This window comes from Vicia villosa, unplaced genomic scaffold (genome assembly GCF_029867415.1).
Source record: "Vicia villosa cultivar HV-30 ecotype Madison, WI unplaced genomic scaffold, Vvil1.0 ctg.000848F_1_1_1, whole genome shotgun sequence".
Lineage (NCBI taxonomy): Eukaryota > Viridiplantae > Streptophyta > Magnoliopsida > Fabales > Fabaceae > Vicia > Vicia villosa.
The window spans coordinates 324737-347208 of NW_026705375.1; the positions used below are offsets into that span (position 1 = coordinate 324737).

Here is a 22472-nt window from a genome sequence, read left to right on the forward strand (position 1 = left end):
TTTGTCACCATCTTTATTCATTGTGCACCAACAATTGGTATCTAGAGCTCCGGTTCCAAACACAGGGAAACACGAGTGAACGTGAGTTTGTGTGACTGTGTGATTGATTTTGTTTCTGGGAAACAAAGTTGTGTTGAATCACATTTTTCTTGATTGTTTGTGGGTTGGGAAACACTGTGTGAGTGTGAGTGAAATCAGTTTTTTATCTGCACAAGTTTAAAGATGAGTGGAAGCAACTTGAATACCAAACTTCCAGTTCTTGATGGTAAAAACTGGAATAGATGGATGATTCAAATGCGTGTATTATTTGGTGCTCAAGATGTTCTAGATCTTGTCACTGGAGGGTATATTCCGGTTGCAGCGGATGCAACGGAAGAACAAAGAGAAGCGCAGAGAGAGACGAAGAAGAGAGACCAAAAGGCGTTGTTCTTCATCCATCAGTGTGTGGATGTGAATGTGTTTGAGAAGATTTCTGATGCTATGACGTCTAAGGAGGCGTGGGATATACTGGTCAGGTGTTACGGTGGTGACGTATCAGTAAAGAAGGTGAAGCTTCAATCCCTGAGAAAGCAATATGAAAATCTCAACATGAAGAACAATGAGAAAGTCTCTGAGTATATCTCTAGAGTGATTGTGATCACTAATGAGATGAAGGCTTGTGGAGAAACTCTTTCTGAACAAGTAATCATAGAGAAGATATTGAGGTCACTTACTCCTCAATTTGATTATATTGTTGTATCCATTGAACATTCTAAAGATCTGGAAACCATGAGAATAGAAGAGTTGCAAAGCAGTTTAGAAGCACAAGAGTTGCGTCTGGCTGAGAGAACTTCTGAGAGAGAAGTTGAGCAAGCTCTGAAGGCTTCTTTTGTCAAGAAGGACCAGAAGCATAGACGTGGTGATAGATTCCAGAAGGAAGCCTCAACTTCTGATGAGAAGAGATATCAGAAGGGAAAGGATAAGAAGAAAGTTCAATGTTACTGTTGCAAACAGTTTGGCCATTTTGCTAGAGACTGTTTGGCAAACAAAGGAAGGAGATCAGAAGAAGCAAATATAGCCAGAGGAGGATCAGATGATGAACCTGTGCTATTGATGGCTTCAGAGTCTGACGAAAGACGTTCGTCAGAGTGGTGGTATATGGACACTGGGTGTTCAAATCACTTGACTGGAAACAAACAATGGCTTATAGACTTTGACTCTGAAAGGAGGACAAAGATCAGATGTGCTGATGATAAGTACCTATATGCAGAAGGTATGGGAAATGTCAAAGCCAAAGTGAATAATGGAAGGACTGTTCTGATCAAGGATGTTTGGTATGTTCCTGGAATCAGAAGCAATCTGATGAGTGTAGGTCAGTTCATTGAGAAAGGTTTCTCAGTTGTTATGAAGAACAACCTCTTGAAGTTGTATGATTCCAATCAGAAGTTGATTATGCAATCTGAAAAGGGAATCAACAGAACATTCAAGGTGAATGTAGAAACAGCTGAAACAGAGTGTCTAAGCGCTGAAGGCTCAGAAAGTGATAGTAAGCTGTGGCACAAGAGGTTGGGGCACTTGAACTATAGAAGTCTGGGGCATCTAAGTTTTAAGAAGCTCGTATGTGGCATTCCTAAGATTGTAAAGCCTGAGAAGTCATGTGAGGTATGCATGAAAGGCAAACAACCCAGATTGCCATTTGTATCAGAAGTTGCTCCAAGAGCAAAGCATGCTCTGGGAGTAGTGCACTCTGATGTGTGTGGACCATTTTCAGAACCTTCACTTGGAGGAAATAGGTATTTTGTGTCTTTTGTGGATGAGTTCACAAGAATGACGTGGGTAACTCTCATTAAGCTTAAGAATGAGGTGTTTACAGAATTCCAGAAGTTCAAGGTGAAGGCTGAGAAGCAGAGTGGTCAGAAGATAAAGATTCTCATAACGGATGGTGGAGGCGAGTATAACTCTACAAAATTCTAGAAGTTCTGTGATGATAATGGGATTGAGCATGAAGTTACTGCTCCTTATACTCCTCAACACAATGGTCTTGCTGAACGTAGAAACCGTACTTTGCTTGATATGACGAGAAGTATGCTTAAAGAGAAGAAGCTTCCTCATAATCTATGGGGAGAAGCTGTTGCTACTGCAGCATATGTGCTCAACAGGTGTCCAACGAAGAGGCTGAAGGAAATTGTTCCTTTAGAGAAGTGGACTAAAGAGAAGCAAAGTGTTAGTCATCTAAAGGTTTTTGGTTCTGTGTGTTACAAACACGTTCCAGAAGCTAGAAGGAAGAAGTTGGATGATAGAAGCAAAGTGATGTTATTGGTAGGGTACCACAGTACAGGTGCATACAAGCTCTATTGTCCAGAGACTAACAAAGTTGAAGTCAGCAGAGACGTCATTGTGAAGGAATCAGAAGTTTGGGATTGGAAAGAGTCTCAACCAACTTCTGATGTAGAGATAACTTTTGAAGAAAAGTTAGAGTCAGAAGATGAATCTTCTGAAGACGAGTCAGAAGATGAAGCATCTTCTGAAGATGAGTCAGAAGGAGAATCTGATTCTGATCCAGATTCTGATGATGATCCAGATTCTGGTGGTAGTCATGATTCTGGAAGGGAAAACTCTGAAGACATAGGGTCTAGAGGACAAGCTTCTGGAGATGATCATGGAGGTGGTGACTCAGGAGTAGCTGACTCTGAAGTAGCTCAGCGACCACAAAGAGTCAGAACTATACCAAGAAGGTTTGCAGATTTTGACATGTTGCACGACACAGAAGTTGACTCAGAAGGAGAGGTCATTCAGTGCGCCATGTTAGTAGATTCTGAACCTGTGAGTATAGAAGAAGCGCTCAAGAAGAAGGTCTGGCTAAATGCCATGAAAGAAGAACTTGAGGCTATAGAAAGAAACAAGACTTGGAAGCTGACAGAACTTCCAAAGAAGAAGAAAGCCATCAGCGTCAGATGGGTTTTCAAGGTAAAGCTGAAGCCAGATGGATCAGTTGGTAAACACAAAGCGAGGCTAGTGGCTAGAGGTTTTCTTCAGAAACCTGGACTAGATTACTTTGAGGTGTTTGCTCCTGTAGCTAGACATGAAACAATCAGACTGGTGATTGCGTTAGCTGCGAATAGAGGTTGGTCCTTGATGCATCTGGATGTAAAGTCTGCATTTCTGAACGGTCCATTACAAGAGGAGGTATACGTGTCACAACCCCCTGGCTTTGTGAAAAAGAATAAGGAAGGGATGGTGTACAAATTACACAAAGCTCTATATGGACTGAAGCAAGCGCCCAGAGCTTGGAATTTGAATATTGATTCATTTTTCAAGAAGCAAGGGTTTCAGAAGTGTGAGATGGAATATGGAGTTTATGTGCAACATTCTGGAAGCAATATGATTCTGTTGTGTCTGTATGTTGATGACATATTGCTTACGGGGAGTTGTACAGAAGATTTGATGAAGTTCAAGAAGGTGCTGATGAATGAGTTTGAGATTACAGACCTTGGGAAAATGTTATATTTTCTAGGGATGGAGATTCTGTACTCAGAAGATGGTATCATTCTACATCAGTTGAAGTATGAGTTAGAACTTCTGAAGAAATTCAAGTTGGAGAATTGCAAAGCTGCTGTTACACCGTCAGAAGTGAATCAGAAGTTGGACTCTGATTCTGAAGGTGAAGATGTTGATGCTACGGTATTCAAACAGCTGGTTGGTTCTCTAAGGTATTTGTGTAATACCAGGCCTGATATATGCTATGCAGTTGGATTGGTTAGTAGGTTCATGAGTAAACCTAAGTGGTCCCATTACCAAGCTGCTGTCAGAGTCTTGAGATATGTCAAGGGAACTCTGAAGTTTGGCATATTGTTTCCTTCTGGGAGAAAGGAAGAATCAGAGTTATTAAGTTATTCTGATTCTGATTGGTGTGGAGACAGAGTTGATAGAAGGAGTACTTCTAGATATTTGTTCATGTTTCTGGGAGGCCCTATCTCTTGGAGTTCCAAGAAGCAACCTGTTGTTGCTCTATCAACCTGTGAAGCTGAGTACATCGCAGGCGCTGTAGCTGCATGTCAAGCTGTGTGGCTTCTGAATCTATTAGAATATCTGAAGATTAGAGTGAAGAAGCCTCTGAAGCTGATGATTGATAACAAGTCTGCAATCAATCTTGCCAAGAATCCCGTGTTACACGGAAGAAGCAAGCATATTGAGACTAAGTATCATTTCTTGAGAAGCCAAGTCCAGAATGGAACATTAGAAGTTGTGCACTGTAGCACTCAGAAGCAAGTGGCAGATGTTCTGACGAAGGCGATCAAGACGGATCAATTTCTGCTCTTGAGGGATGGAATTGGCGTTGTCAGCTTTGAGTGAAGAATATGAATTAAGGGATGGTATTGAAGAGTAATTCAATATTCAGAAGTTGTGATGTGGGCTGATCTTCTGATGGTTACTCAAAAGATGTCGTTGTCCAGAAGATGCTGTCTGGGTCCCATTAGCTTAGCTGTTTAGTAGTAAGGGTACTTTAGTATTTTGTAGTACTGTACTGTTTGTACCTTAGACTTGTTCACTAAGTTTACTATTTTAGGGCTTATGTGGCAAGATTTTTCTTTTCCTATAAATAGTCTTGTAATAGCTATCATTAATAGTAGAATACAACATTTTATTCTCTCATCTCTTTTGCGCCGTTATTCTATTATTCTCTTTGTCACCATCTTTATTCATTGTGCACCAACAGTTATGTAGTGCGGTCTTCTCTCTGTTCCAAACAATTCTGTTTCCAGATTGAAGTTGGTTCACCTGAGTTTATTTCTCAGGATATATGAGATCTTTCAGGAGTCGTCATCATGGTTTTAAATTGCGGTCTGCAACCGCAATTGCACCCGTAATACTGCGGATGCGGTTGCCTCCACAACCGCATCGGACCGCAATTGCGGTGTGATTTTAAAATCTAGCCACCAGATGTATTCGGAACCCCATCGGACAATTTTCATCATGTTTTTTTAAGTATTTTAATCAAAAATCAATATATTAGATTTCTAAAACTCAATTTACTTTTTATATAACAAAAAAAACATAACATTAAGTGTTTTTCAATATAATATTTGAAACACTTCCTTTAAAAAAATTCACACCGCAACAGCCGCAATGCGCATCGCAACAAGCGCAATGATCGCAATCGCAACATCCGCAACCGCAATTTAAAACCATGGTCGTCATCATCATCATCATCGAGTTTCAGGAATCATTGGAAGCGTTTGATACTCATCACTGACTTTAAGGTTCAAGGCATTGGATCGCAGCTCGTGGAATTCTTCGTATAACTCTGAATCAAGAACTCTTTCAGGTTAGATTCTCATACTTCCTCAGTATCTTAGGTCACGTGTAGTAATTCATGCATTCGGTATAGCAAGTATGAGAATTCTCTTTGATTCTTGAGTTTGTTTTTCTGTTTATACGAAATGTGTTGTTGTTTCACTGTTTGAATCTCGTGGAGGAATTCTATGTTTAATTATGGACACAGTGATGTGATTAGTGAAGAGTTTTGGTTAAGTTCAAGTTGTGATAGGTTTTAGGGCGTGGTTCGGTTTGAATGATAGGGAGAGAATCAATGAAAACCAAGGGCATATTTGAAATAAGCACGGAAAATCAAGTGGGAGTGATATTTCTTTCTGTTAATTCCGAGCACTTCCGCGCCGACGCAATCGTGGCCACCGTTTGGTCCGTCGGAGAAGATGAACAGTACTATCACGTACTGTTCACGTGAGTGGCACCATTGGCCCGTGCAATCACGTTTTCTTTCTTTCTTTTTTGTTTGTTTCACTTATTTTTAATGGAATAATGTGTTGTTGCTCATTGATTGGCCATGGATGGTATTTTTGTCATTAGGTGACTTACTAATAGCATGACTAATTGATGTAGGTTCACTTTTACTTCTGTCACGTTCCTATAACCATAATAAAAGGAATAATATGGTAAGGTGATGTTGGGCCATGGAACCTATTTTTTTATTGGGCTCAATGCTTTTCTATTAACACCTTTCAGTTTATGGCCCAAACTCCATTGCAACTTGAATTCAGTTTACAAAGAAAACGCTTTTACACCCTCCTGCCAATATTGTTTCCTTTTACTTAAAACTGTTTCTTCTCTAAATTTCTGTTTGGTAATTCAGTTTCAATTGAAATAAAAAATCAATAAAAATATGTTTTAGGTAGTTTCATGTGTGTAGATAATTTTAGTATTTTTTTTTAGATTTTTGGAAATTATTTTACTATTTTTAATAAATCATTTCTTCACATGTGTTCATTCTACTTTTATGTTTAGTATGTTTTACAAAATAATTTGGTTAAATGCCTTAGGAGTAGAATTTAATTGCCATTTTTTGTGTGATATCAGTGGACTCATGTATCATGTTGTGTATAATAAATAAAAGTTCAATTCCTTGTTTTGATTAGATTTTCATTAGGTTTTTTTTACCCGATTAGTGTATGTTTCTAAGTGGTTAATCATGTAAATTTAGTCCATAATTCAATTTGCATTTATGCAATAGCCTTAGTTTCTTTTTGTACATACTATTAGAGATTCTTAAAGGGTATTAAAACCTGAAATAGAATTTTAAATCTTTTTCTTCTATTTTTACTTGAATTTTTCTTTTCATATGTACATAATTGTTTAGTCTAATATTTCCTTGTATATAATTTCACTTGATTGATATGGTGATAGATTTTTATCTTAGTATACTTCCCTTAGTTGTTAAATAGGAATTAGAATAACTTAGATTAGGCTATTAGATTTAGTTCCCTCTTTCATTCTTTTTTCGTTTCCACATTAAAACACTAATAAATTGAGATGCGAATCACACCTTACTAAAAGTGGGAGAGAAGTGAGTGGGATTTATTCCCTAATCTGTTTCTCAATCACTTGGTGGGAGAGAAATGAGTGGAATTCATTCCCTAATCTGTGTCTCGATCACTACCTAATGGGAGTGAAATGAGTGTGATTTATTCCCTAATCTGTTTCTCGATCATTATACATTTTCATGTGATTCAAGTCGCAAAGTAAATCCCCTTAAAAAATACCCAACCAAAAACATTTAAAACACTTAATAAAGGTTCAAAGTAAAACAAAGTGACGAAGTGGTACGAAACCTTGTATTGGGTTTTGTTCATAATGTAGTTACATAAAAAACACAAACCCAAGTTCATTCTGCTGCTTAAGAATATGTTGAGTCCAGTCCAGAATTAGGCGTATAAGTCTCCAAAGCTCGAGCATCGTGGATTGTGATCTTAACCGCTGTTCAACTAAAAAACACAAAACAAATGGAAACTATTGAGCCGAACTACGGTAGCTCTGATTCCTTGTAAGGGATACGTAGGCATTGGGTCGCGGGGCCTAATCGAGCACACTTGTAAATAATTCCTTCTTTTCCCTGTGTTTCTTTTGCATTCATTCGCATTTAGGTTTAGACATAGATACACCCTTTATATAGAAACAAACATAGGTGGATACCATCGAGTTCGATGGGCGTGAGGGGTGCTAGCACCTTCCCTTTGCGTAACCGACTCCCGTACCCTATTCTCTGGTCGCAAGACCTTTTTTCTTATTCTGAGTTAGGTTTTATGGTATTCCTTTCCCTCGATGGGATAAATATATTAGTGGCGACTCTGATTCCAATTTTTCGCGATAGCGACAACTGGCGACTCTGTTGGGGATGTGATAGACCTGTGCTGGTCCATTCTTAGCGAGTCGATCCTAGCCTTTGTTTGTTTCTTTTCTTTTGGTGTTTCTTTGTTTGTTTATATGTTTGCATCATTTGTATATATGCTTGCATATCATGTTTATTTTCTGCTTGCATATCATGTTTACTTTCCACATGTATCTGGACTATATTATGGGTCCCCGTGGGGACAACTTATTTTCTCTGTTTGCAGGTTGGGTGGGATGTTCTATGAGGTAAAAGGCCCAATACCCAGGCCATAGTTGACACATAGGATACCTAGGATAGAGTGGATAGTCATGACGCCAACAGAATGTCAGGTTCTGTTGATTGCGATCATGAGACCCACGACCAGTTGAGGTTCAAATGAGATACCATCTTTGGCATGTATTTGCAACAATGATGTTGTTTCAGGAGAACTGTTAACGCTGGAGACCTTTTGATCTACCCTGACCTAGATTCACCTGTGAGTGGGGAGGGATATACATGACAGGTACCGTTGGTGACTGTTGCACCCTAAAATTTGCCCTACTATTTCGCTGCTATTTGGCTTATTTTTCGCTTTTCATCAGTATAAGGTTTTGCATATCATTTGCATACTTTCATTAGAACATTAGCATATTTGCATCTCATTCAAGAAAAATCAAAAGTATATATTCATGTCCATTTAGCGCATTTCACTAGATTTTTCAATTTAATTATATTTTATTCATTTCTACTAATATTGTAGGATTTTACAATTTTAATCTTAATTCGATTTAGTTTTCTAAGTTGGATTTCTATTAAAATTTAAAATCAATTTTCTTTCTCCTATCATATTATTATTATTAGTATTCTTGTTATTGTTTTTTTGTTGTTAGGTGCAAATAGTGAATCCAAGAATCCAAGACAATCAAAAGAGAATTTATTTGGTTCATTTATTACAAGGTTCAAGAATTTCAAAGCCCATATGTCATATTTAGGTCCATTTTCAAGTCAACCCATGATTCCTTTTTATTTGTTTTTGGGTGGGACCACTCCCATCTATTTCACACGATTTTTCTCAGCAAAGAGAATGTCACCAATTCCTCATTCATACAATCATACTACATCACCCTCTAGAAGCCATAAAAGACAAAAATTAACAAACTTCTTTTTTCTCTCCATTCTCTTTCTCACGATTTACTTCCTCTCCACTCACCTTCCCACTCTCCACAAAATCTGCAAAATTATTCTTCATTCCTAACAAACTTGTCCTTGATCTTATCCATTCTATTCACTCAAAATCTCCACAATGCCCTCACTCTCATTGCCTATATAACAAGCTCTCATCACACTAAGAAAGGGGAGGAAGAAAATTGTATTGAAATGCTGCAGAAATTGTAACAAACTTCCTCCATCTTCACATCATAAATATTGTAAACAAAATAAACCACTTCCATCACCTCTCATTTGCACTTCAATCTCCATGGATTAGCCTGTAAGATCAGAACAACAAACCAACACAGAAACAACAACAACTCCTTCATCTCAGTAATAACAGAACCAAAACACTCCAATAAAGTTCTTCAACAAACAACCTTCACCAACTCTCTATCACCCTATCTGCAAAACAAATTCAAACCACCACCTCTGATTCTTCAACCAAACATAAACCATACACTCACTTTGTCATTATCCAAATTCATCAAAATTCACCATATTATCAACCATAACCATATAAACTTCAAGAATACAAACACCCATCTAACCAAGCTTCATCACTGTCAAAACTAATACTTCATCCTTTTATAATTTTCACTATTAATCCATCCACAAAAACTTCAACTCACATCTCTTCATCATCATCACACGCACGACTCAAACTTGTAGATCCATACCGCAACTCAGCCAACAATTGAATCACACGCGATAATACGCATCAGCAACGACTCTGAACAACACATCAGCTTCGGCAACACAAGCGACATCGCCGCAACAACACCGACGCGACTCAAAAAGTTTCAGGCAAACTTACAGTTCGTATCATCTTCCACGCATCAACTCAACATTCCAGAAATTTGCGAAGAAATAGAACTTGAAGCAGAAAAAAGGAGTAGATGCAGAGTTGTACAAGTGAATCATCGAGAGTTGTCATCTCCATCGGTAACTTCTTCTGCTCTTCGTAACTGTTATCGAATCGAGTTTGTTGTTTGTTGTTTTTGTTATTGCCGTTAATTCTCTTTGATTTCTATGATTGATGATTGATATTTGTTGAAAATGGTGATTGATTCTCCTGTGCGAGTAGACGATTTTTGTTATCACTCTGTAGAGAGTTTAGAACGTGAGAGATGAACGGACAGTAAGGTTGAGTATTTTTGAATTGAAAAGAAGCAGAGAGTTAGATTGAGGATTTGAGAGTCTAAGGTTAGAAACAGAGAGAGTTTTGAGAGTAAGAGAGCCGTTGGAGATTTTATCGTGAAATTGGAACAGGGGAAGGTTAGAACAGAGCGTAAGATGAGAGTGAAAGGGGAGGGACCGATTTGAGTGAGGCAGATCCTCTTTAGGGTTTTTAGGGCTTTTTGTTTCATTTGGATCTAAGCTTCATGAGCCCATTACGTTTTTTTCTTGGATCTTACCGCACCCTTTATCTCCAACGCACCCCTCCTGGTGTGTTAAGTTTGTAGGCCTCATACTTCCCATTAAGCCCACCGAATTTCTTGTTGCACCACCCCATTCGGATCACACTTCCATTGGATGTCTATGCTTATGGGCCTGTCTCCTTTATTTATTTCTCAGCCCAAGCGGATGCTTCATACACCCTGCAGCGCCCTCATTTGGTTGGCACCCCCTGGCAGACTTCTTAGTAATTCTGGGCCAATTCAATTGGGCCCAGCGCGCAACTCCTTTTGACACCCCCTGAGTGTTATTTTAATTAGAATTTTAATTAGTTTTAATTTAAGTTTTTAATTAGATTTTTAATTAGAATTAACTTTTAGGTTTAGTATAATTAGAATGTTAATGTTAAATTAGTGATAATTAGATTTCACTTAGAATTTAAATTTAGTTTATTTTTAATAGGATTTTATTTCTAATTGTTTGATTCTTATTTAAAAAATCCAAAAACATGTTTTAGTTTAAATTTTATTTTCATTTAAAAAAAACCAAAAATATTAGTTTTTGTTTTAATTCTTGTATTTGATTTTATTTCGCCTCTTTTTTTTCTTTATTTCATTACTTGGTTAAGTATTTGTTTTTGTCTTTTGAGATGGTTATCTCATGTTCTTGAAGTGTTTACTTCTTGTTTGTGTATGCTTGTTGGCTTTTCATTTTTGTTGGTCATTTAGGTGTTATTTGCTTCTTACTTAATTAGTGATAGCTTGTTTTGATTAATTTTGTTGTGAGGTGAGATCTTTTGAGGGATCAATGAGCCATTGTTTGATTGATAAGTATTTCCTTATGTGGTTTATTTCATGTGGCTTGTGTGCTGTTTTCTTTTCTTTGTGATATCTTGTCTATTGACATTGCTTGTGTGTATCCTTGCATGTCTTCTTTATGATTTGTGTTGATTGTTTCTTGACATTGTTTGAGTGTATCTCTACATTGTCTCTTTTATTACTTGTGTATCTCTTGGTGTATCTTGAATACACATTGTTTATCTTGAGTTTGCTTGTGTTTATCCTCGCTTGTCTCTTTTTTGCCATGCTCCCTTAGGACTTGACTTTTTCAAAGTCATTAGACCTTAGGATCTTATCCAAGCATGTCAACATTAGGTATTGATTAGTCTCCCTCTTAGTTTAGGTCATTCTTTTTTCTTTTCAACTTTTAAAACACTTAATAGATATCAAATAAGTGGAGATGGGTGAGTATCCTTGCATTGGGATTTAATTCACCACTATCCACATTTCCCTCTAAAAAATACCAACTAAAAAACTTAATAAGTGGAGAAGGGTGAGTATCCTTGCATTGGGATTTAATTCACCACTATCTACATTCCATAAAAAACACATAAAATATCTAATAAATTTCAGACTCTTAAAAAGTGGAGAAAGGTGGGCATCCTTGCATTGGGCTCTAGATCACCTCTATCTACATCAAAAAACACAAACCAATTTTCTTTTTCTTTTAAGGATATATTAAGTCCTTCTCATACTTAGGCGTGTGAGTCTCCAAAGGTCGAGCAACGTTGGGATGTGATCTTAACCTCTGTCCACCTAAAAAACACAAAAACATACAGAAACTTTTCAGCCGAACTACGGCTGCTCTGATTCCTTTAAGGGATACGTAGGCATTGGATTGCGGGGTCCGAACGAGCACACTTTGTAAATATTTCCTTCTTTCCCCGTGTTTTGTTTTCTTTCTTTTGTCATGCATTTCATTTAGCTTTAAGCTTTAGACTCTTAACACCCATAGATTAACAACTAACAAGAGTGGATCCCGTCGAGTACGACAGACGTGAGGGGTGCTAAACCCTTCCCCTTGTGTAACCGACCCCTTTACCCTTTTCTCTAGGTCGTAGACCTTTGTTTGTTTGTTTGTTTATAGGTTTTAGTCGATAATTTCCTTTCCCTTCTCTTGGGATAAATAAACACTCGATGGCGACTTCATTGTTTTTCCGATGAGTTTTTCCAGTTGCTTCAGTGACTATTCAGTTATGTTGGTGACTATTGTTCCTATGGTTGTGTGGTACCTATGCCGGACCTTTGATCTCATGACATCTGACATATATCAGTTATTCAGAGGATTGTACAATGGTTACTAAGATTATATGGACCTTGATCTCATGCTTTTGCATCACATAACATCATTACTTTATCCATTTCATTTGTGCGGGATTCTAAAGTCTATTTCCAAAAAAATAAGAGGAAACGAAAAAAAAGTAGAAAAATAAAAAGAATAAAAAGAAAAGATACTATATGCAAAAAAAAGAGAATAAAAGAGAAATGAAAGTTGATGAAAAGACTTTAGGATCCCTTAGAAATGAAACATGCATCCATACTATCATGCATTTCATAGTTCTCTCAGAAGCTTATGGGGGCCCTTTCTATTCAGATTTTGATTTCAGCAGCAAATTGACTTCTCACCGCTATGTGCTCGAAGTTAATGATGGAACAACTCCGTGAGGACTTAAATGAGATGAGGACAAAAATGGGGATTAACCTGAATCAGTGTATGGAGGCTATTCAAGCCCTTGCTTTTAGACACGAAGAGTTGAGACAGGTTCTTCAGAGGCCAAATGCAGATGTTAATCTCACCCCAGAAGGAGGTCTTGTGAATCAGAATGTATGAGTACTATTGAGATTCCTATTACTGTTAAGAAGGGAACCCATCATGAGAACAATTTGGGAATTGAAGTCCTCAAGTTTCCGATCATTGAAATAACAAAAAGATTCCACCTCTTGGAGACAAGGTTGAAAGCCATAAAAGATTGTGACTCCGTTGATTTAGACATTGTTGGATTGTGCCTAGTGCTTGATGTCAAGAGCTGCAAAGGTCATTTATTCTCTCTCTAATTAGTTTAGACATGCAAGTCAGAGTGGTAATCTATCTCTCGTGCATATGTGGAAGTTGCCTGGGGCTTCCGACCGAGGGATAAGCAAGACGTATTCTTATCTTGAGCATTGCACCATTCGCATTGCTCGAATCCCTAAAGCATTACAAATTCTTGGGTGACACCGTCAGAATCCTTTGCCATTTGGTAATCAAGGGTGTTCTACGAAGACATTTCTCATTCTCAAGCTTTCGCTTCATATCATGGGTTATCTCTTCCCGGAATTTTCTTCTCAAAAGCCTTGGCTTGTCAACAAAGACAAAAATAATATGGGAAATGAACCGATGTAATTTCAATGCCTTGTACTCAGTTATATCCCTGATTGTTGATATTCCAGTTGGTGTTTTGGGTTTTCTTCACCATAAATAGCTCTCCTGAGTTCGATGATAATACAACATTCCTCCAGTCATGATGGTGATTACTGTTCTAACATCTATGTTGGGCTCCCGACCGAGGGATAAGCAAGACATTGTCTATCTCGAGTATTGCATCATTTTCATTGCTCGAATCCCTAAAGTAAGGCAAAATGCACCAATTTTGTACGTCTTTTTGGAATATTCTTCTGGGAAGTAATCTAAAGTGTATGGAAGGAACGTATGATAATTCTAAGTGGCTACCTTGCTGGGGCACCTAGCCATTCAACTGAAGGTGGTAGGACATTCAAAGGCAGAATTCAAGTCTTCGTTGATTTCAGAACAACCGCATCCACTCCAAGAGGTTTTATGCACAAATTGAAGTCTCGATGGGGTATCAAAACTGCAAAAGAAATTCGAGAGCAATAAGTCTATACGGAGTCAAGTCTCCTCAACAATGGCATTCATTTAAGATCTTTATTGCATTCTCATTTGTAACATTTCATTGTTTGTTTAAGCATTGATTGCATGTAAAAATTTGGTAATTTTCAAATGAAAACCATAATACATTGTTTATATTTGTCTTGAAGTAATCCATTTGTTTTCTCATAAAAGTTTTTGGCATTACGATACCAACTTTTACTAATCGCTTGCTTAGGCAACGAGCGGAGGGAGAATGATGAAAAAAATGCAAAATCCCTAATTGTGTGTTTTTGAATAAAACCCTGTTGAAGATGTACAGACATTGTTTCAAATCCCCAAACACCGGAGACATAAGGGAGATAGACCCTCGTTAACCCCTTTGAGCCTTGAAGTAGGAGTTTCTTTTCGGATCAGAAAAAAACTTTATCTTAACCCTGGGGCAGGGTAGTGTTCATTTAACCTAACCGAGTCTTTAAAACTCATAAAGGATATGCATCTAAGGATATAACAACGGTTATCTTTCAAAAGGTTGAGGAAAATCAAAACCGCGATGGTTATCCTTCACCTACCAAGAGGACAAAAGATGACGATACCACAATGGTAATTCTTCATTAATCGTGGAACGAGGCAGTCACAATCCTTCCAACAAATCAGATATTCGGGATCACACGACTTGTTCAAAAAAATAAAATAAAAGAATGAATTAAAAAAGAGCCCGCTAAGTCAATAACTTGAAAACAAGTGACTTAGGCAAAAGTTAGGGCATCCCGCTGGACTTCCAAATCAGAATTCAAAAGAATCTGTCCAAGAAAAAGTTAGGGAAAAAAAACAAAAGCAAAGGAGAAAAACAAGGATTACAAAATAAGAATCCTCATCTAAAGGACAAAGTCGTGTGATTACAAGCTCAAAGAATAAAAGGTGAATGACTGTCACATCAGAAAAGCCTCATTGATTCCTTAACCATTTCAAAATTCCTTGTGAGGGATGAGCACTCATGTTGAGTTAATTGAATTTAGGAATGGAGAATATCATGAAGGGGTGGGTATCAAATAATTTTGAGCCTAAAAATCCTTTGTTTCTGAAAACCATGAACCAGGCCAAGTTACAACCCTTAAAAGTCCTAATTGAAGTAGGGTTTTTTTTGAAAGCACACTTCGATGAGATGGCGTTTAGCTGACTCCCAATGAAGCGTAACACATATTTATGTTGGTATTGTATGTCCGCTTTACATTTCATTAACAAGAGGTGGCCACCTCATTGCATAAAGATTTTTAAACTTCAAGACTAGCATAGGCTTTGCATTAGAATTATCATTCTTAGAATCAATATTATTTTGCATACAAGACATTTGCTTAAACATCAATGAAATCTCCATAATGAGAATCCATGAAGAGTTTGATCATGTCAAAGTAAAAGAGACTTGAGAACTCCGTAGAATAAAAAGCAATCATTTCAGAGACTGATTAGCAAAGCAAGTTGTCTGAATACTTCATTGAGCATGTGCAGTTTGATGTCCTCGTTGCTTGATCATTAAGGGACAAGTGCCTGAAGACTCCGTTGAGCCTGATCATTTTGATATTGTTCTTGATTGGTTACCCTGAGGGGAAAGGGTTGAATGCTCCATTGAGCAAATTAGTCGATACCTTGTTTGATTGACTACCCTGAGGGGAGAAGTCTGAATACTCTGTTGAGTAGATGAATTTTGATTAAGTACCTTGAGGGAAGACTCCATTGAGCGCGATAAAGTTGCTTCCATAGTTTAGTTGACTTCAAGAGAAGTAGACTTGAGGATTCCGATAACATGTACATAATCAGGGGCAGTCACGACGAGGAATCTCTCTTGTGAGTTCAGCCTACCCGGGGCAATCAAATCAAGGTTTGCCATCTCAAATTCGACCAATTAGGGTCAATCAAGTCGAGGAATCTCTCTCTTGATTTCAATCAATCTAAAGCAGTGATGTCGAGACATCTCTCTCAGAATTCAGTTAATCTGGGGCAATTATGTCGAGATTCAAAAAATCTCTTCAAGGATCTGTTGATCAAGAGAAAGAATATTTCAAATAATTGAATATGTTGGGGCAAAATTTTCTCAAGTAATTGTGGTGTAAGGATCCTTTCGAGGCAAATGTCTTTGTAAATCAGATATCTTCACAAGTCAGGCAGCATGGGGCATACTCTTTTGGTTTGTATTAAAGAAACTGTCATTCACCTGTAAGGTGCGGTTGGCCATTACATAATGGAGAAGTGTCACAATGCTTTTCCCCAGCAAGTTACTCTCTCCCCAAGCATAGGAGTTTATTTCTCCTGAGAGTGGATTCCATTCCTCAAGCATATGAGTTTATTTCTCCTAGAAAAGTCTCTCCCCGAGCATAGGAGTTTATTTCTCTTGAGAATTCATTCTCTCCCAAAGTATAGGAGTTTATTTCTCCTCGGAGTTGTTCCACTCATCTCAGAAAGGGTTCCTTATCCGGATTCCTAATACCCAACATGGTGAATAGAGGGAATCTTCTCAAGCTGAAAATTCTCCAAGAAATGGCACATGTTGAGAAGTCAGAAGCATTCGATGCTCCACAAGGCAATGACCAAAAAGGTGTATCTTGCAAGTTAAAGCCCAATGTCCATTGGCACCCCCACAGAGTTCTTAACACTGAGGGGATTCTCCCTGGTGTTTACCTCTCCCGAGGTCAGAGACGAAACTCGATCCATAGGGTGAACAATTCAAAAGGTTAAAGGTGTGGAGAATTTCAAAAGGTTAAAGGTGTGGAGAATTCCAAGAGGTTAAAGATGCGGAGAATTGCAAAAAGTTAAAGACGTGGAGAACTTCGAAAAGTCAAAGGTGTGGAGTAATTCAAAAAGCCAAACCAGGGTGAGACGCACAACAAAAGGAAAAGGCATCCTCACACTTTACAACCTCCAACAAATATTTCTCCTAACTATGATCTTCAAGTTCAAAAGCAGGTATTGGGAAGTCGCGCTAGCATCACACCCACCCTATCAAACAACCTTACAACATTAGCGAGCTATATACGCTTTGGTTATTAACAACCTATCGTTGGAGCATCATACATAAGCCATGCATTGCATACATTGGTTAATACATTACATCTCCTACATCGCAACGTCTATTAAAAAAAATAAAGGGTGCCAAGGGATTGGTTCAGGACCTAATGGTCTAGAAGGAGACTTAAACCTGAAGTTCCGCTTCTACGCATAAGCATTACTAGTCGGCATAAGCATAGTCGCTGCATGGTTTAAACAAATTCAATGGATTATAAGGAGATAAAATCTAGGGATCACCATATATACATACACATTAGCATACATACATATGAATTTGCATACGCGCAACATTTACATGTACAGACATCATGCATCTGCAATGATTATACACGCGTACGAGCACCATACTACCAAACATTACTCATAAACAAACGGTTCATACATTCGCATTGTGCAAACAATAGGATCACATGCATATACATAGTTCATATGCATTTACAAAACAATCTTTTACACAGGTGATCTTGCTAGTGTTAGAACAAGATTTGTTCTGATCAATATTCTTAGTTTCGATGATAACAAGGATATGAATTTTGTGTGAGATAATGTGGTACTCTAATACATTGCAATTTCCCTTTCAGGAAATATATAAAGAGTATGCACAAATCAGCGCTTAGAAGCTTTGTCTCAGAAGGTTCAGCATGCAACATCAGAACATGGTCTGGCAAAACATCAGAAGATGGTCAAGGCAGAATCAGAACATGGGTCTATGGAAGCATCAGAAGAGCTTGAGATCAGAAGCAGAAGCACTGAAGTTCTCATGGTATCACGCTCAGAAGCACTTCAAGGTCAGAAGACAAGAAGATGCTATGCACCAAGCTGTTTGACTCTGATGATATTCAAACGTTGTATACATAAACATCAGATCAGAAGAAAGTACAGGAGGCAGGCTACGCTGACTGACAAAAGGAACGTTGGAAGCTATTAAAGGCAACGTCAGTAGATACAGCGTGAACAAGGCTCGAGGTAGTTGACAAAAGCGTGAAACATTAAATGCAATGCTGTACGGAACACGCAAAGCATTAAATGCTCCCAACGGTCATCTTCTCAAGTGCCTATAAATATGAAGTTCTGATGAAAAGTAAGGTTACCAATTCTGAACAAACTTATTCTGAAAAACTTGCTGAAACGCTGTTCAAATCAAAGCTCAGAAACTTCATCTTCATCAAAGCTCACTACATTGCTGTTGTAATATATTAGTGAGATTAAGCTTAAACGTTAAGAGAAATATCACTGTTGTGATTATAGCTTTTCAGAAGCATTGTAAAACTCTTATTTGATTACATTAATTTGTAAGTAACTAGAGTGATCAAGTGTTGATCAGGATACTCTAGGAAGTCTTAGCTTGTGTCTAAGCAGTTGTAGTTAGAGTGATCACGTGGCGGTCAGGATACTCTAAGAAAGTCTTAGCTTGTGTCTAAGCATTTGTTCCTAGAGTGATCAGGTTGTGATCAGGATACTCTGGAAGACTTAGTCATGGGCTAAGTGGAAAACCATTGTAATCTGTTGCGATTAGTGGATTAAATCCTCAGGTGAGGTAAATCACTCCGTGGGGGTGGACTGGAGTAGTTTAGTTAACAACGAACCAGGATAAAAATAACTGTGCAAATTGTTTTTATTGTTCGAAGTTTTTAAGACTACACTTATTCAAACCCCCCTTTTCTAAGTGTTTTTCTATCCTTCAATTGGCATCAGAGCGTCGGTTCTAAGGTGCAAGCACTTAACCGTGTTTAGAAAAGATTCAGGAAGAGAAAAACGCTTCAATAAAAGATGGCTGGTGAAGTTCAAACAAATCCAACTGCATCTACATCTGGCTCTGCTGAGCAATACAATGGTAACAATGGTTATACTAGACCACCAGTATTTGATGGTGAAAATATTGAATACTGGAAAGATAAACTGGAAAGTTACTTTCTTGGTCTGGATGCTGATCTATGGGATCTTCTGCTGGATGGTTACAAAGATCCTGTTAAAGCTACTGGTGTAAGGCTCACGAGAAGCGAAATGAATGATGATCAAAAGAAAGATTTCAAGAATCATCATAAATGTAGGACTGTTTTGCTGAATGTTATCTCTCATGCTGAGTATGAGAAGATATCTAACAGGGAAACTGCCCATGATATATATGAGTCATTGAAAATGACCCATGAGGGAAATGCTCAAGTCAAGGAGACTAAAGCTCTTTCTCTAATCCAGAAATATGAAGCCTTCAAGATGGAGGATGATGAAGATATTGAGAAGATGTTCTCAAGATTTCAAACTCTAACTGCTGGATTGAGAGTTCTGGATAAAGGCTACACCAAGGCTGATCATGTAAAGAAGATTATCAGAAGCTTACCCAGAAGATGGGGTCCAATGGTGACTGCATTCAAGATTGCCAAGAATCTGAGTGAAGTTTCTTTGGAAGAGCTCATCAGTGCCTTGAGAAGCCATGAAATAGAGCTGGACGCAAACGAGCCTCAGAAGAAAGGTAAGTCTATTGCATTAAAATCTAATGTTAAAAAATGCACTAACGCTTTTCAGGCTAGAGAAGAAGATCCTGAAGAATCAGAATCTGAAGAAGAAGATGAACTGTCCATGATCTCCTGAAGGGTAAACCAACTCTGGAAGAGCAAGCAAAGGAAGTTCAGAGGATTCAGAAGCTCAAAGAGATTTGAACGAGGAGAATCTTCTGGTGACAGAAGATCTGACAAGAAGAAGGCTGTCTGCTATGAGTGCAATGAGCCTGGACATTACAAGAACGAGTGTCCAAAACTTCAGAAGGAGAATCCCAAGAAGAAGTTTCATAAGAAGAAAGGTCTTATGGCAACATGGGACGATTCAGAATCAGAATCAGAATCAGACTCTGAAGGAGAGCAGGCCAACTTCGCGCTGATGGCTACAGAAGATGATGGATCAGAATCTACATCAGAATCAGATTCTGAAGAGGTATTTTCTGAACTATCTAGAGAAGAGTTAATTTCCAGTTTAACAGAACTTCTGGAACTCAAGGCTCATCTTAGTATCAAATACAAAAAGCTGAAAAAGCAGTTTGAGTTTGAAACTAAGAAGCTGGAATTGGAAAATTCTGAACTGAAGGAAAAAGTTTTAAATCTATCCAAATATAGTGGATCTCCTTCTGAAACAGAAAAATCCATTCCTAGCATGAATCATATTCTGAAAGAATATGACTCGAGCTTCAGAAAGTTCTTATCTAGAAGTATTGGCAGAAGTCATCTTGCTTCTATGATATATGGTGTTTCTGGAAACAAAAGGTTTGGTTTTGGCTATGAGGGTGATACCTCACATAAATTTGAACCTATTGATGATCTGAAGATCACATACAAGCCATTGTATGATCAGTTCAAATATGGCCATGCACGTGATATTAGGCTCACTTCACATGCACAGAAGTTTAACACTGTTCACACCAAGAAGCTTGTGACACATCCTAAGAAATATCATGCTGACAAACCTAAAGAATATCATGCTGTTCCTCCTGTTAAATATTTTGCTAAACCCAAGTTCAATCAGAACTTGAGGAGAACTAACAAGAAAGGACCCAAGAAATTGTGGGTACCTAAGGAGAAGATAATTTCTGTTGCAGATATCCTTGGCGGCAAAGAGGACAAAAAGCAAAATGTCATGGTACCTGGACTCTGGGTGTTCGCGACACATGACGGGAAGAAGGTCTACATTCCAAGACCTGGTGCTTAAACCAGGTGGAGATGTCAAGTTTGGAGGAGATCAGAAGGGCAAAATCATTGGCTCTGGAACCATTAGTCTTGGTAACTCTCCTTCCATAACTAATGTACTTCTTGTTGAAGGATTAACGCATAACTTATTGTCCATAAGTCAATTAAGTGACAATGGTTATGATATAATCTTCAATCAAAAGTCTTGCAAGGCTGTAAGTCAGAAGGATGGCTCAATCCTATTTACAGGCAAGAGGAAGAACAACATTTATAAGATTGATCTTTCTGATCTTGAGAAGCAGAAGGTGACTTGTCTTATGTCTGTTTCTGAGGAGCAATGGGTCTGGCACAGAAGATTAGGTCATGCTAGTTTGAGAAAGATTTCTCAGATTAACAAACTAAATCTGGTCAGAGGACTCCCAAATCTGAAATTCAAATCAGATGCTCTTTGTGAAGCATGTCAGAAGGGCAAGTTCTCCAGACCTGCATTCAAGTCTAAGAATGTTGTTTCTACCTCAAGGCCATTAGAACTCTTGCACATTCATCTGTTTGGCCCAGTCAAAACAGCATCTGTCAGAGGGAAGAAATATGGATTAGTCATCGTTGATGATTATAGCCGCTGGACATGGGTAAAGTTCTTGAAACACAAGGATGAGTCTCATTCAGTGTTCTTTGAATTCTGCACTCAGATCCAATCTGAGAAAGAGTGTAAAATCATAAAGGTCAGAAGTGATCATGGTGGTGAGTTTGAGAACAAATTATTTGAGGAGTTCTTCAAAGAAAATGGTATTGCCCATGATTTCTCTTGTCCTAGAACTCCACAGCAAAATGGAGTTGTAGAGCGAAAGAATAGGACTCTACAAGAAATGGCCAGAACCATGATCAATGAAACCAATATGGCTAAGCATTTCTGGGCAGAAGCAATAAACACTGCGTGTTATATTCAGAATAGAATCTCTATAAGACCTATTCTAAATAAGACTCCTTATGAATTGTGGAAGAACAGAAAGCCCAACATTTCATATTTCCATCCTTTTGGATGTGTATGTTTTATTCTGAATACTAAAGATCATCTTGGTAAGTTTGATTCTAAAGCACAAAAGTGTTTCCTTCTTGGATATTCTGAACGCTCTAAAGGCTACAGAGTATACAATACTGAAACATTGATTGTAGAAGAATCAATCAATATCAGGTTTGATGATAAGCTTGGTCTTGAAAAACCAAAGCAGTTTGAGAATTTTGCAGATTTTGATATTGATATATCAGAAGCAGTAGAACCAAGAAGCAATGTTGCAGAAGCTGGCAGTCTCAGAAGCAATGGATCAGACGATCAAGTTGGTGCATCTTTAGAGAATCTCAGGATTTCTGAAGAGCCAACAGTCAGAAGATCACCTAGACTTGCTTCAGCTCATTCAGAAGATGTGATCCTTGGGAAGAAAGATGATCCCATAAGAACAAGGGCATGCCTTAAGAACAATGCAGAATGTCAATTAGGTCTTGTTTCTTTGATCGAGCCAACTTCTGTTGATCAAGCTCTAGAAGATCCAGATTGGATAATTGCCATGCAAGAAGAACTCAATCAGTTTACAAGGAATGATGTATGGGACTTGGTTCCTAGACCAAAAGGATTTAACATCATCGGCACTAAGTGGGTGTTCAGAAACAAGCTAAGCGAGAAGGGAGAAGTGGTAAGAAACAAAGCCAGACTGGTTGCTCAAGGTTATAGTCAGCAAGAAGGGATTGACTACACAGAAACCTTTGCACCAGTGGCCAGGTTA

At 38.1% G+C, this 22472-nt stretch overlaps 1 protein-coding gene across 3 annotated transcripts; it reads left to right on the forward strand.

The window, feature by feature from the left end:
- The first annotated feature begins 8758 nt into the window (after positions 1–8758).
- LOC131631603 (uncharacterized) lies at positions 8759–21766 on the forward strand. Of its 3 annotated transcripts, none has more exons than XM_058902389.1 (2): positions 8759–9799; positions 17602–21766. In XM_058902389.1, exon 2 carries the CDS (start codon positions 19823–19825, stop codon positions 20714–20716), a length of 894 nt encoding a protein of 297 aa, XP_058758372.1. In that variant the 5' UTR covers positions 8759–9799; positions 17602–19822; the 3' UTR covers positions 20717–21766. The 3 variants fall into 2 exon arrangements, 2 of the variants coding, with proteins under 2 accessions (XP_058758372.1, XP_058758373.1); XR_009292744.1 differs by lacking the exon at positions 17602–21766 and adding an exon at positions 12686–17583.
- The last annotated feature ends 706 nt before the right edge of the window (positions 21767–22472 follow it).